At 38.0% G+C, this 12478-nt stretch overlaps 1 protein-coding gene across 1 annotated transcript in view; it reads right to left on the bottom strand.

Moving 5' to 3' along the window:
- The window catches only part of TOX (thymocyte selection associated high mobility group box), a 313432-nt gene that overhangs the window by 124196 nt on the left and 176758 nt on the right, over positions 1-12478 (bottom strand). The window contains exon 3 of the mRNA XM_050802262.1: positions 7089-7331. Within this exon, the coding sequence (XP_050658219.1) occupies positions 7089-7331 (243 nt within the window). The remainder of the gene's footprint in view (positions 1-7088; positions 7332-12478) is intronic.

The following is a 12478-nucleotide window of genomic DNA, read 5'->3' as shown; positions in this document are numbered from 1 at the left end:
TGGTTTAATGCATTGTTCTTGTGTTCTGCGATATTCAAAAAAGGATAATTTGTGGAAAAAAAAAACCAGGTTGTAATTGCTAAACATCTGATGAATTGTGGCATAATGCTAAATAATTGTTCTTCATCATTTTTCTTCTGTCAAAGTGACAAAATTATTTTTTATGGCTTATTTTCCTTTCTGTTTAAAGAAAGGAACAAGTGGCTGTGACATCCATTCCATTTTAAACAAACACCTCTATTATTCCATCATTAAATGGGCTGACATCATAAGCTCCTCCGTGTTCTGAAAGATGCCTAGCTCTAGTCCATGGTTACATACTTTATGCATTACATGAAATAAAATACCTCAAGATTTAGAAAATATTTATTTTAAAAACAGCAATCAAATTGTCTGTAATCACATTTTCTGCTTGGCTTTGAAAGCTGCATTATTCAATATGCCAGTGGTCTTTTCCATAATGGCAACATATTGGAAATTCATGCTGCTCTAATACATCTGACTTCCTTGATGTGCGGCACTCCCCATAGGCCTGAAGGAACACTTCTGCTTCAGTTTCATGAGTCCTACATAGCACCTATGAAAGTGATGGTTGTCAAAACAGTTGTACAGTGGCCTTTGAATGCAAAGTGTACCATGACTGAATGCTAAAAATGACAATAAATCTGAGTATATACATTATGCTTGCTTTTGTTCGCTGGAAAAAGAAGGCATTTGGGAAATAAACCCCCCAGTTTTATTGCCTTTTAACATCTTTTTTCCATTTCAAACTCCAGAACTGGAAATTTGACACATTCAAAGAAATTGAAATCGCCTTTGTTGCTTTCCTCATTGTAAATTTTCTATAATGTGTCATTAGGAAGCACACTCTACAAAAAGCCCAGGTTCTAAATGAATCCTTTCTTCGAGGCCATTCTAAAACTTTGCACGGTTTTTCTTTGTATGAAAGAGCTTCTGTTGACTGCACAAAGAACAAGCAATCACCACATATAGGCCAGGCTGAGAGTCTGGGATGACTTTATACAAGGTTGCATTTTCCCGTTCACCAATCCATGATTAAGCCCAGCGGTGAATGTACCAAAGTGGGGAGAAACAGAAGAGAGGCTCTTGATTTCAGTTTGGAGAAATCAAAGGATTTTTCTTCAGCCATGAATACTTAATATGGGCATTTTCTTATTCTACCTTTCTGCTAAAATAGTTCTGTAGTTTCCTTTGAACAACATGAAAACACTATCCATCCACAAAAAGCAACATCGCTTTTTTTTTTTTTTTTAATGGCAGGATTACATTTTCCAGTCAAAAGAAATTATCTATCCAGTAGGTTCTTACAATTGATTAAACTTTGAAGGGGGGTGAGGGGGCGCAGTTAAAACACTGAGACAGCCAAAGCAATGGCAAGAAAAATTACTAAGTAACTAACATGGCAAAACCAGTGAGTCTCAAAGTCTAGATCAAAGTTGTGTGGTTGACAGAGAACAAATTATAGGAAAATGCTAGTCCTGAAAAGGATCACAGAGATCAACTAGTCTTGGGCTTTCCATCTTCTTGGGGGCAGAACATTTGTTCAAGGGAACTTTTATAAGAAATGCAAATAAAAATAAAAGCAATACTGTTCCGGCTAACTCCTGTGCCCCACCCCCGACCCCACATCCCAACAAGCTCAGTGTGGACCCAGTCTTGCATAGATCTACTCTAATGCTGCTGGTAAGAGGGTTCAGTGACTTGCCCATGATTGACAAGCTTATCCATGGCTCTCATTTCAATGCTTTTCTAACCAGACTCCACTCTCTGAGAAGTGCACACAAATCAATTACTCACTATCAAAATAACTCAGAGGAATGTTGAGAAAAATGGAACTCTTACATATTGGGTCATGAATGACTATTTAACTTGGACCTAGAGAATCAGAACTAATTGGCACTTATTTGACAGTTATATACTTACAGAAATTCTACCCTGTTTTATAGCCTGTCTTAGAAAAGAGGGACTTTAGGAAAATGGAATCTTTTTCAAAGTGCCAGAAATTTAACTAGTTGCAGGAATCCCTACTAACAATAAAATGCACAGACAAGAAAATGCAAAAAAGTGGTGGGAAATTTGGGAAAAACTTTCACCCTATGTATGCTGCACCCCAATATGTCTACGATAAATTCCAGAAGGCAATACAGATATCTAGCTTGGATACCTTTTTATCAGAAAGAGGTTCCTACTGAATCTATCTAGCTAGACATTATAGATAATAGCTACTTTAATACTTACAACATGATGAGATTAAACAGGTGAAACCGAGGCACAAAAAGTTACTCACGGTCACACAGTTGGTACGCAGAAGCGTCAGGATTTGAATTGAGGCTCTCTGGCCCAAAGACATCAATTTGAATCACAATGATAAATAAAGACACCCAGTAAAAGGTAAATACTCCTTTGGTTAATAGTAGGCTTATTGCAGTCTTTTTTGACAGATGTGAAGATTCAGGGTGAAAGTATAAATAACTCTTTTGGAAAGTCTTCCTTCCTATGCATTTTAACTTCTCCAAAAGAGTTGTACAGACTTGCTTTTCTAATTTTATTTAACCAGCACTTATATAATGCTTCCCATGTGCCAGCTACTGGTCTGAGTAATCTTAAACATTTCCTGAACCCCGTGAGGTAAGGCCTAGTATTATCATCCCCACTTTCCTGATAATGAAGCTGGAGTATTTACTGGCTAAGCCATTAAGTCACTTAACCACTTTGAACTTTCATTTTTCATTTGTAAAATTGGGATACTAGTCCCTCTTTCAGATACTGATTTTTAATTATGGACTAAATTGTTGATGTCTACTATATTAGGCATTTGTAGGAAATGCTTATAAATGGTGAAACTGTATCACTTATGTTGCCAGTGGACATAAGAAACAGAGGCGGATACAAGAAAATATATCTAAAAACAAAATTTCAGCAAATGACATACATTATAATAATTGATATATAAGTAATATCTCATAATATCTCATAATGCATATATAAAACATCACAATAACATCTAAAATCTATGCAATATCTAAATATATATAATAAATAATATACAAGAACTTAAGTGTTTTTCACTTCCTTGATCCATTTGAATAGTAAAATGTCACCATGTGAAAATACTAACACAAAGATACAATCACAATACTAACAGCAAAAGGTTCAGCTTTGATCACATTCAAGAGCTTTTAGAAAATATAATTAGAGAAAGTTGATCCTATACATACATTTTCCCAGGATGGCTTCTACTCATAGGAATTTTAAATTCACAGCAAAATCAATATTTAGAATCTGCAACTATTAGCTTTTATTAGTTGTTCTCATACTGACCTGGAAAGAAAACCTTGGAAGGGGCACTGTCATTTCTAGGTGGGCAACATTTACGCTCTTATATCTGTAGACACTATATTCCTGTCTAATGGGCACTGATGACATAAACTGTCCCTACACATAAACATATTTCAACAATTGGCAAATCAGCCCATAGCTCGGTTGTTAAATTTTGTGATCATATTAGCCATGAGAAAACTTGCTAGCAAAGAGTTTTAGTACGTTTTTACAAGGAAGTGTGATGAGCAAATTTAATATTCGAAGTTTCTTTCAAAGAAAATAATCCCTTCATGCTTTTAAAATATAAAATATGAAAAGACAAAATGTTGTTCATCTTTAGATCCATACATATTTGTGGATGCAAAAATGGCTTAATGGCACACCACACTGCTATAGTTCCTCGGCACCTGTTACCTACATCGGAATAACAGGCCCAAGGGGCTTTCCATAACCCCTGTCTCTTACCCCTGCTATCTACACAGGGTCCTATTGCCAGAAGGATTTTCCTACAACATTGCTTTCATAGTACTTTTGCCCTTGAGTAAAAAGCACCAGCGATTGCTTATAATCTGTCCTAACATGGCCAACTTCTTTACTTTTTGAAGGTTTTCATCAAATCTCCCATTTCAAAATACCCAATCTGATTTTTGAACACTCTCCAACATGCCTTTTCTTTCCTCTTGGTTTATCCAAATCAAAGCCCACCTTCAAGCTGTGACTGTTGTCCTATCTTTTCTACTAAGTTTTATACCCAAACCAGAGTACAGTCATCTCTTTCGACTAAGAGTTCCTACTCAGTTCATGGCCAGTACATCTGAGTTGGGCACTTCTCTTAGTCTCTAATTGCCCCATGTTTCTAATTGTTTCATAACTATTTACGTTTTCACTGTCCAGAAGAACAGTAGCTAGGTCTTATCAATCATTTGAACCTTTTCAAACATTGAGACCATGGTAAGCCTTCAAAATATATACACTGAGGAATGGCATTCTAGTCACATGAGAGCTCAAAACAAGAACTGAAGAGGCTCTTTGTTTCTCATAGGAATTAATAGACAAAAGATAGCTCCTGATTCTTCCAACTTTATTAGATTTCTATTGCAACTTTATAGTGTGTCAGACTCTGGCTTCTGGAATCCAGCCAGAGATCCCCAAGCCTTGAGAAACAGAAACAATAAATGTAATCTCCAAATCATCTTTCTCTGAGACCATGCTGGCTTGGAAAAAATGGGCTTAATATAGACTTAATGCTAGAGTCAACATCATTAACTAGACTTATACTGTCTAACACAGTAGCTACTAGGTGAATGTGGCTACTTAAATGTAAAGTAATTAAAATAAAATAAAATGAAAAATTGGTCCCTCAGTCCTACCAGCTGCATTTAATAGCCAGTGACTACTGCTGTTGGACAGCACAGATCATAGAAGAACTCCATCATTACACCACATTCCACTGGGAAGTGCTGAAACTTACCCACAGTCTCACCAACACGGGTATTTGCTGGAGTCGCTTTTTGCTTGCAGCATTAAAGGCTAGGACCAGTGCTGTGAGGAGGCACAGTAGACGTGCAGCTCCAGAATGTAGCTTGAGGGGTATTGGAAAGACTTGCCACCCTATGAAAATCCTGAACAGGCTCACCTTCAAGAACTAGAATGGCAAATCAGAGCTTCATTCCTTTAGCTTAGGCCAAATAGGGGATTTGTTTCCCCTCTACCCTGCAAAATGTTGAAAGTTCCTAGGGAAACACCATGTTGAGGCAAAATTATCAAAGTCCAGTTTTTGACAGTGGGTTGGTGGGCAGACAGAATAAGGAAATTTTATGAACAGAAAGAAGCTCCCGATAGGGAAAGAGGAAGGGACAGTGGGAACAGAGCTGAAATGGCCTATCTTGTGGCTGTGTCTGAGCCCAGTCCCAAATGTGCCATTTGAGGATGGCATAACTGCCATGGGCAGCAAATCTGGAAAAAATCTCTGAGCCACAGTTACTGACACTGCATAAGCATTTCTTTAAGTGTGAGGTATCTTAAAGGTGTATTGAGATGGATGTAGAAATGCTAAGGAGGGTAAATTTGTTACTAGAAAGGAGGTAAATTTTATAAAGGAAAAAGGCTTGAACTATAAAACTGAATATCTCATTATCCTTCCTATGGCCCCAATCTCATTCCCACCATGGGGAACAAGCCTAGAGAACAAAACTGGCATTTTCCATGTATACTGACCGCCCCCTTCTTCTCCTTTCTAGGGAACAGGGGTCCCTACAGAGGCATGACCTGAATGCCTTCTTTGGCTCATGAATCGGGTCTGAAGGTTTAGTCCCAAAGAGAAGCAGGCAGGTGATTTTTCAAGGTGACTACACTGAAATACATTTTTCAGCTTTACACATTTAGCATGTTAAAAAAATCCATTTTCTATTTATGGAGTCATACTTAATACTCATAAGCTAAATCTATACAAGTGGAATATAATCTAAAAACCTGAGTGACGGTGTTGCCAATGAGTTCTCCCCTCTTGGCCGCCCAGATGGCTGCCAGATTTTAGAAAAATTCCATACACCATTGTGTATTACGCAGTAGGCTCTGGGTTTCATTCTTTAAAGAAACTACTTTGGAGTTTCTTTTGACTCTACTTTTATTCCACCCTTATGTTCATGATTAACAGAAAATTCCTCCTGTAAAATCACTCAAGTTAGAGATATATCCCCCAATGATTTAGAGAAGTGATAATATGAAATTTGTTTTTCAATCAGAAACACCATAATATTGGCAAGTTAATCAATTTATTCATTGTGAAAATGACAGTACTGTTCAGTGACTTATGAAAATGACAAGAGAGTTAGTTGAAATGTTAAGTGACTGAACAATGAAAACCAAAAAGTGCTAATTAAAAGTCACTGTTAACCTGGGAGGAGGGTTTTATGACATGGTCTAAAGCTCTCTCCTCGGCCATATACTACTGATTTTCTTTTCCACTATTGGGGTATAGACAGAGAAATTATTAAGTTTCAAAAGACATAAAAATCAGAAGGAAAGATTTTGTAATAAACAGTGTTTCTCAAGTGTGGGATACTTGTAAAAAATGCAAACCCCTGGAGCCCCTGGGTAGACCCTGAGAATTTGACTTTTTGCTAGTTTGCTGGTTGATACACACTCCTATTAAATTTGAAAAATTAAGGGGAATTCATAGTGTTGTCATTATAAATTGTTAAACAACAGGTCCAGTAGACTGAAACACTTTAATGGAGATACATTTTTTTCATCAGAATTATACCTCCAAAATAAAACTGAAAATTGTTTTCTTATTTTCCTATGGTATACATTTGTGGAACTTGAGAGCCGAAAATAGGAAGGAAAATCAAGGTTAACAGCAGCTCCAGTTGAGAAGATGTGGGGATCTCCCTTACGGGGAGGAATCCTCCACTGGATGAGAGGTGGCATCTTTCAAGGTGACTTTTTCTCTGAAAGCTGGTAAGCTGGTTTGACTCTATGACAACACATTCAGTGTCAAACAGTATTTAGTACTTTGGGTCATTAATATGAGTGACTGCACAAGTAATTAATTGATTTTGCCTTGACTTAAATATAAAACAGAACATTGCTTTAGAAATGTGTATGATTTCTAAAGAACTGTCTCCATAGCTAGAAACAGTTTCAGAATGCTATCATCACAACGCCAGGCCTTCGCATGAACTTGGTCCGTGTGCTTACGGTATCCCTCAGCCCCCACCACAAACAGGTAAGCAGATTCTTACCACAGAAATGGAGTTAGAAAGCAGTGTTCCATCCTGGCCCAGCATATTGGAGACAGTGATTTCAGGGAGGTCCATGTTTTGTGGATGAAATGGTAGCAGGCCATTATGGTTCATGGGGTGACACAGAGAATGGTAACCAGACTCAACTTCATTCAGGTGCACCAGCGAGTGGTCTGGGAGGGAAGGAGGAGTAATTGGTGGAATGTTGAAGTCTTCACTTTCCAGGCTTGGACCAGGGTAGGACTGTGAAAGACAAGAGTGACATTGTTGCAAATTATCATCTTCTTGCTCTTCATCATCATATCAAACACACTTGACCCTTTAGATATTATTACAAGCAGCGTATGGATTTGGCAAAGACGTTTCAAACTTTCAGATTATCCTGCTGCCATTTCATCATTATGCATGAAAGAAAATTGCCTCAAAGGCAGATCTACTTCTGGTATAAAGACTACTTCCATTAGGTGGTTTTATTTTTCCAAAAAGCTGAACTCAAACAGATTTCAAAGTTCCCATTAAAATTTTCCAGAGTTTTAATCTAGCTGAATACCTTTTTCATGGGAATTGTAGGGAAGGAAGGCAATTTATAAAATTAATGTTTGATCAAACATGTTTCACAGGGCTCCCTACTGCTCAGATCATGGGATGTAATAAAAATGAATTCCAGAAGTTCTGGGCAATTGCTTTTGGGTTTTGAAAGGCTACCTGCTCACAATTGACAAAAGAAAATGTCTTAGAAAAGAAGCGACTTAAGCATGCTGCATAAAAGTGTAGTTCCGCTGAAAGTTTGATATATGAAAAAAAGGCCATTAAGAGCTATTTTTATCATAAAGATTTTATCATCAAAATCAAAGTGAAGATTCCTTTTATGATTTCCAATAAGATTTACTTGATTTCCCCCTAAGAGCTGACAAATAATATTGCAATTATTTAAATTCAGTTCTGTCCATTTTGAAAGGCAAAAAATAGTACTAATATTATTATAATACTAATCCTGGAATAAAAGTCAGTCAGTAAAATAAGTAGCAGTTACATACATGGGTTTTTTTTTTTCTTTTACAATCTAGCATTAAATAAAATAGAAATGGAGGGAGGGGAGCAGGAAGGAAAGATTATATGAGGACACGCCTGTTTAAAATGGGATGTGGCAAATGTTGAAAAATATATGGAAGAAATAAAAAATAAAACATTGTTACCAATTAATATTAAATACACAGTGATATATAGCAGTCCTTCATAGAACAGGTGTCACAGTATGAAAGGAAACATTTCGGTCCAGATAATTCTTGCAAGCTTATCTTTCAAATTAAGAGCGAGCCTTCATAGTGTTTGGGTGTATGGGGAACAAGGATTCCCTTGTCTAACAGTCCAGCGCCTGCTCAAGTGTTCAAGATTTGAAATGAACAGGCAAGGGTGGGAGCCAAAGAAAGTAGTGTAAGGTATTCATTGGGTGTCCAGCCAACAAGCGTCATGCTCCTGTGTCCAAGTGCCTGGGGTTATTTTTTCCAGATGGCGTCTATTTGTCTAACAGAAAGAAAATCTTCAAGTTCCACTTTCTAAATGTTGTACAAGTTTTGATATATTTGTTTAGGTGCCATCAGAAGACAAGACTAAATGAAGAGCTACTTGGAACATCTGGAATTTAGACCTGGTCATAGAGCAGCACATGTAGGTTAGAAACAGGGGGTGTATGAAGGGAAAATTTGACTCTTATGCAGAAAATTTTCTTAAATATCTAAAGTTCTGCTAGAAAAAAAACCAGCTCTAAAAATTCAATCACGTATTATCAGATTCTCCTGTTAAAAATATGTATCTCACGTGAAAAATATGTATGTGCTGTGTCAAAATTACAAGTTTGATGAAATTCTCACTCATCTGATACGTTTTAGACTCTTAACAGATCTAAGCCATTGGTGCCTTGTACAAGTATGCATATAAGCATAAAAGACGCCTAATGGGGAGGTGGGAGAGATGACTATTTTAAATTAAAGCACTGTTCCAAGGTCTTTGACTATGTTGCCCCCTTTTAATCATTACAGTAATCCATTGTGTAGCTATTATTACCCCCAGTTTCCTGAAGATAAAAATTGAGACTCAGAAATGAAATAACTTGTCCAAGTTCACTCAGCTTGGAAAATATCAACTCAATATACATGAGGGATAAATATATCATAAAGGTGGCATTTTTATTGCTATGCTATTTATAAAGTAGTTTAATTGCTACTATCTTATTAGGTTGGATGGTACAAAATTGCCAACACCCAACTGTTTTTGATAAACAAAATTTCATAATTTAAGTAATAGTATTAGCATTAATATCAGGCCTTGCCTTTTTCAAATTCCACCCCATTGCCCACCCACTGAAATTAAATATTTACTCTATATGAATACAGATTTCACAATTTGTCTCTTTGTCAACATGCAAATGCTGAAATTGTTGATATCTTTTAAGATGTTAATTAGTGCCTGTTTGAAACTCTCCTGGCGGGGCGCGGTGGCTCATGTCTATTAATCCTAGCACTTTGGGAGACTGAGGTGGGCAGATCACTTGAGGTCAGGAGTTTGAGACCAGCCTGGTCAACATGGTGAAACCCCATCTCTATTAAAAATACAAAAATTAGACAGGTGTGGTGGTGCATGCCTGTAGTCCCAGATACTTGGGAGGCTGGGGCAGGAGAATTGCTTGAACCTAGGAGGTGGAGGTTGTGGTAAGCTGAGAGCATGCCACGGCACTCCAGCCTGGGGTGACAGAGCAAGACTCTCTCAAAAAAAAAAAAAAAAAGAAACTCTCCTGACTAAGGCACAACTAATGCCAGCAATAAAGGAGAAAGATGTTTTTAATTTTAGGAATGCCATTAAATCTCCGAAAATACTAAGGGATATTCCACCTATAGTAGACCATCACTTTACATTCTAGAGTTTCTTCAGTAGTTAAATCTTAATTTGTGGTGTTTAAAAGAAGGTTTAATTGGTATCACTTTACATTCAGTGATAACAATTGTAATTGAATTAAGCTACGTGGTTTCTTTTCATGTAATTACACATTAATGTATTTAATTCAGACAATTATATACCAAAACCACAGATTCCACAACTTAACTGGTAATAGGTAGTTATGTGGATCAAGAATTTTAACTACTAAGGTTACTTAGTAGTTTCTGTTCTTTATATTAGAAGTCATGATATACTTATTTGCCATGAGCCTATTACAGTGTAATTGATGCCATATAAAAGTATAGTGGTAATTGCACAAATGCCAAAATGTCCCAGAACGTACAACAAGTTCAATGCCAGGCTAATTACTTATTATTTTTTAATGTGGAAATGAATTTGCTAATTCTTCAACGTTGGTTTCTATGACATGAGAGCTTTATTTTGATTTTTAGAAACTTAATAAACATCCATTTAACTTAACAACAGTTTCAAAATTTAGACAATTTGCAGTTTTGGGGGACGTGATACAATATAATATGATTCAATATTTTCCCTCTTCCCCATTAAGCTGCCTACCTGGAATTAGTGTTCAATGTTTGTTGAATGAATATATAAATGAATCACTAAGTGAATGTGTAGGTGCATGAATAAATGAATGCTAAAATGACTCTTTAAAGGCACAAAGTTTGTGAATATACACTGTTATTCCTGGGTTTGAGTAAATATCTTTTATTGTCAAGACGTTGCACAGGCCAGCTACCTACCTGGTATGTAACAATCTCACAGAATATCCGGGGGCCAAAAATATCCTGTTAGGGGAGTAGAGGCTTGAGCACCTTCAGGAAGGCTGGGCAGAGCAGTCTGTATCCCTGATATAGTTTGGATGCCTGTCCCCTCCAAATCTCATGTTGAAATTAATCCTCAGTGTTGGAGGTAGGGCCTGATGGCAGGTGTTTGGTCATGCCATTCATGAATGGCTTGGTGCCCTCCTCACCAACTAACGAGTGAGCTCTTGCTTGTTCACACAGATCCAATTGTTAAAAAGAGCCTGGTGCCTCCTCTCATCTCTCTTGCTCCTTCTCTCACCATGTGACACACCTGCTCCCCCTTCACCTTCCACCACCAGTAAAAGTTTCCTGAAGCCTCACCAGAAGCTGAGCAGATGCTGGTGCAATGCTTGTACAGCCTGCAGAACCGTGAGCCGCCTAAACATCTTTTTTTGTAAATTACCCAGTCTCAGGTATTCCTTTATAACAATGCAAAACTGACCAACATAATTCCTCTCTGACTGCTGCTTTGATCCCCTGAAGTGACTGGCACCTACTATCCTTTAGAGACACACAGATTTCAGAGGATTCGCAAAGGAGAGTTTGTGACCCCCCGGCTGTCAGAAGCTGTGGAGCCTAACCCCCATGGCAGGCAGGACATCAGGGCCCTTTGGGCGACTGCTGGGGCACATGAAGGAAGTCACAGCAGCAGTTCTGATGCCCATGCCTGGCCAACAGAGAAGGCCTGATTAGACCACAAGAAGGTATATGAGTGATGAGATCAGGGGCTGAATTGTCAGAGAAGGCTTATGTGAAGGCCATCCCTGGGTGATATAGGGGACCTGGTGCTCATGTCCACTTATTCCAGCAGGGTCCTTTTCTGACTTGGGCTCTATTTTTCTCCCTCAAGACACAGTGAGGCCTGGAATTTACAGATCATTCATTCTCCAACCCTGTTGGGAACAAAGATCACTTGGTCCTTTCCATGATGATCCCCAGATGCCCAGGAGACAACAGCACTACTTTAAAAAAAAAAAAAATTAGAGGCTGCCAAGGAGTGAATCACATGTCCTTAGAAGTCCTACGAGGCTAGGTTCCAGTCTAGAATGCTGAGGGAGGCCAGGTATAGATTTTCAAAGGTGCTATCATCTTCTTCATCACATTTTATAGTGACATGTACCCATCCCAGTTCAGGGATTGGAACTTGAACAGCAGCATGACCATGCGAGCTCCCTCTTCCCCAACCAATGCTGAAAGTCAGCAATGACCATCTTACACAAATGGAGAAAAAGTATTTAAGGACTGCAGGGTGAAAATCAGGCCAACACTTTTAATTTTATCTTGAATCTTCACCATACTAAGTCAAGGTAAATTGGAAACATACTAGCATAGAAAGTGTTTTGTTCTAAACCAGAGCCAATCTAAATGATACACATGATTCAAAGAACTCAAAATTATATTACTGTTAATTAACCAGATTCTCCCTGATCTTCAGTTACTCCCTGGTTCCAGACACAAGACAGGTGTTGCTGGTGCTGAGCTATGTAATAGGACTCCTGTGTTCCAGCGCAGGAGGCACTGTGCATCACTCTGTGTACAGGAAGCAGGATCCCAGTGCCACTGAATATAGGTTAGAATGGAGTGAACTACCATGAGGCATGGCTAATTCTGGAAAATAGATGAACTTTT

This window comes from Macaca thibetana, chromosome 8 (genome assembly GCF_024542745.1).
Source record: "Macaca thibetana thibetana isolate TM-01 chromosome 8, ASM2454274v1, whole genome shotgun sequence".
Taxonomy (NCBI): Eukaryota; Metazoa; Chordata; class Mammalia; order Primates; family Cercopithecidae; genus Macaca; species Macaca thibetana.
The sequence above is the reverse complement of the archived record's forward strand: the minus strand, read 5'-3'. Positions and strand labels throughout refer to the sequence as shown.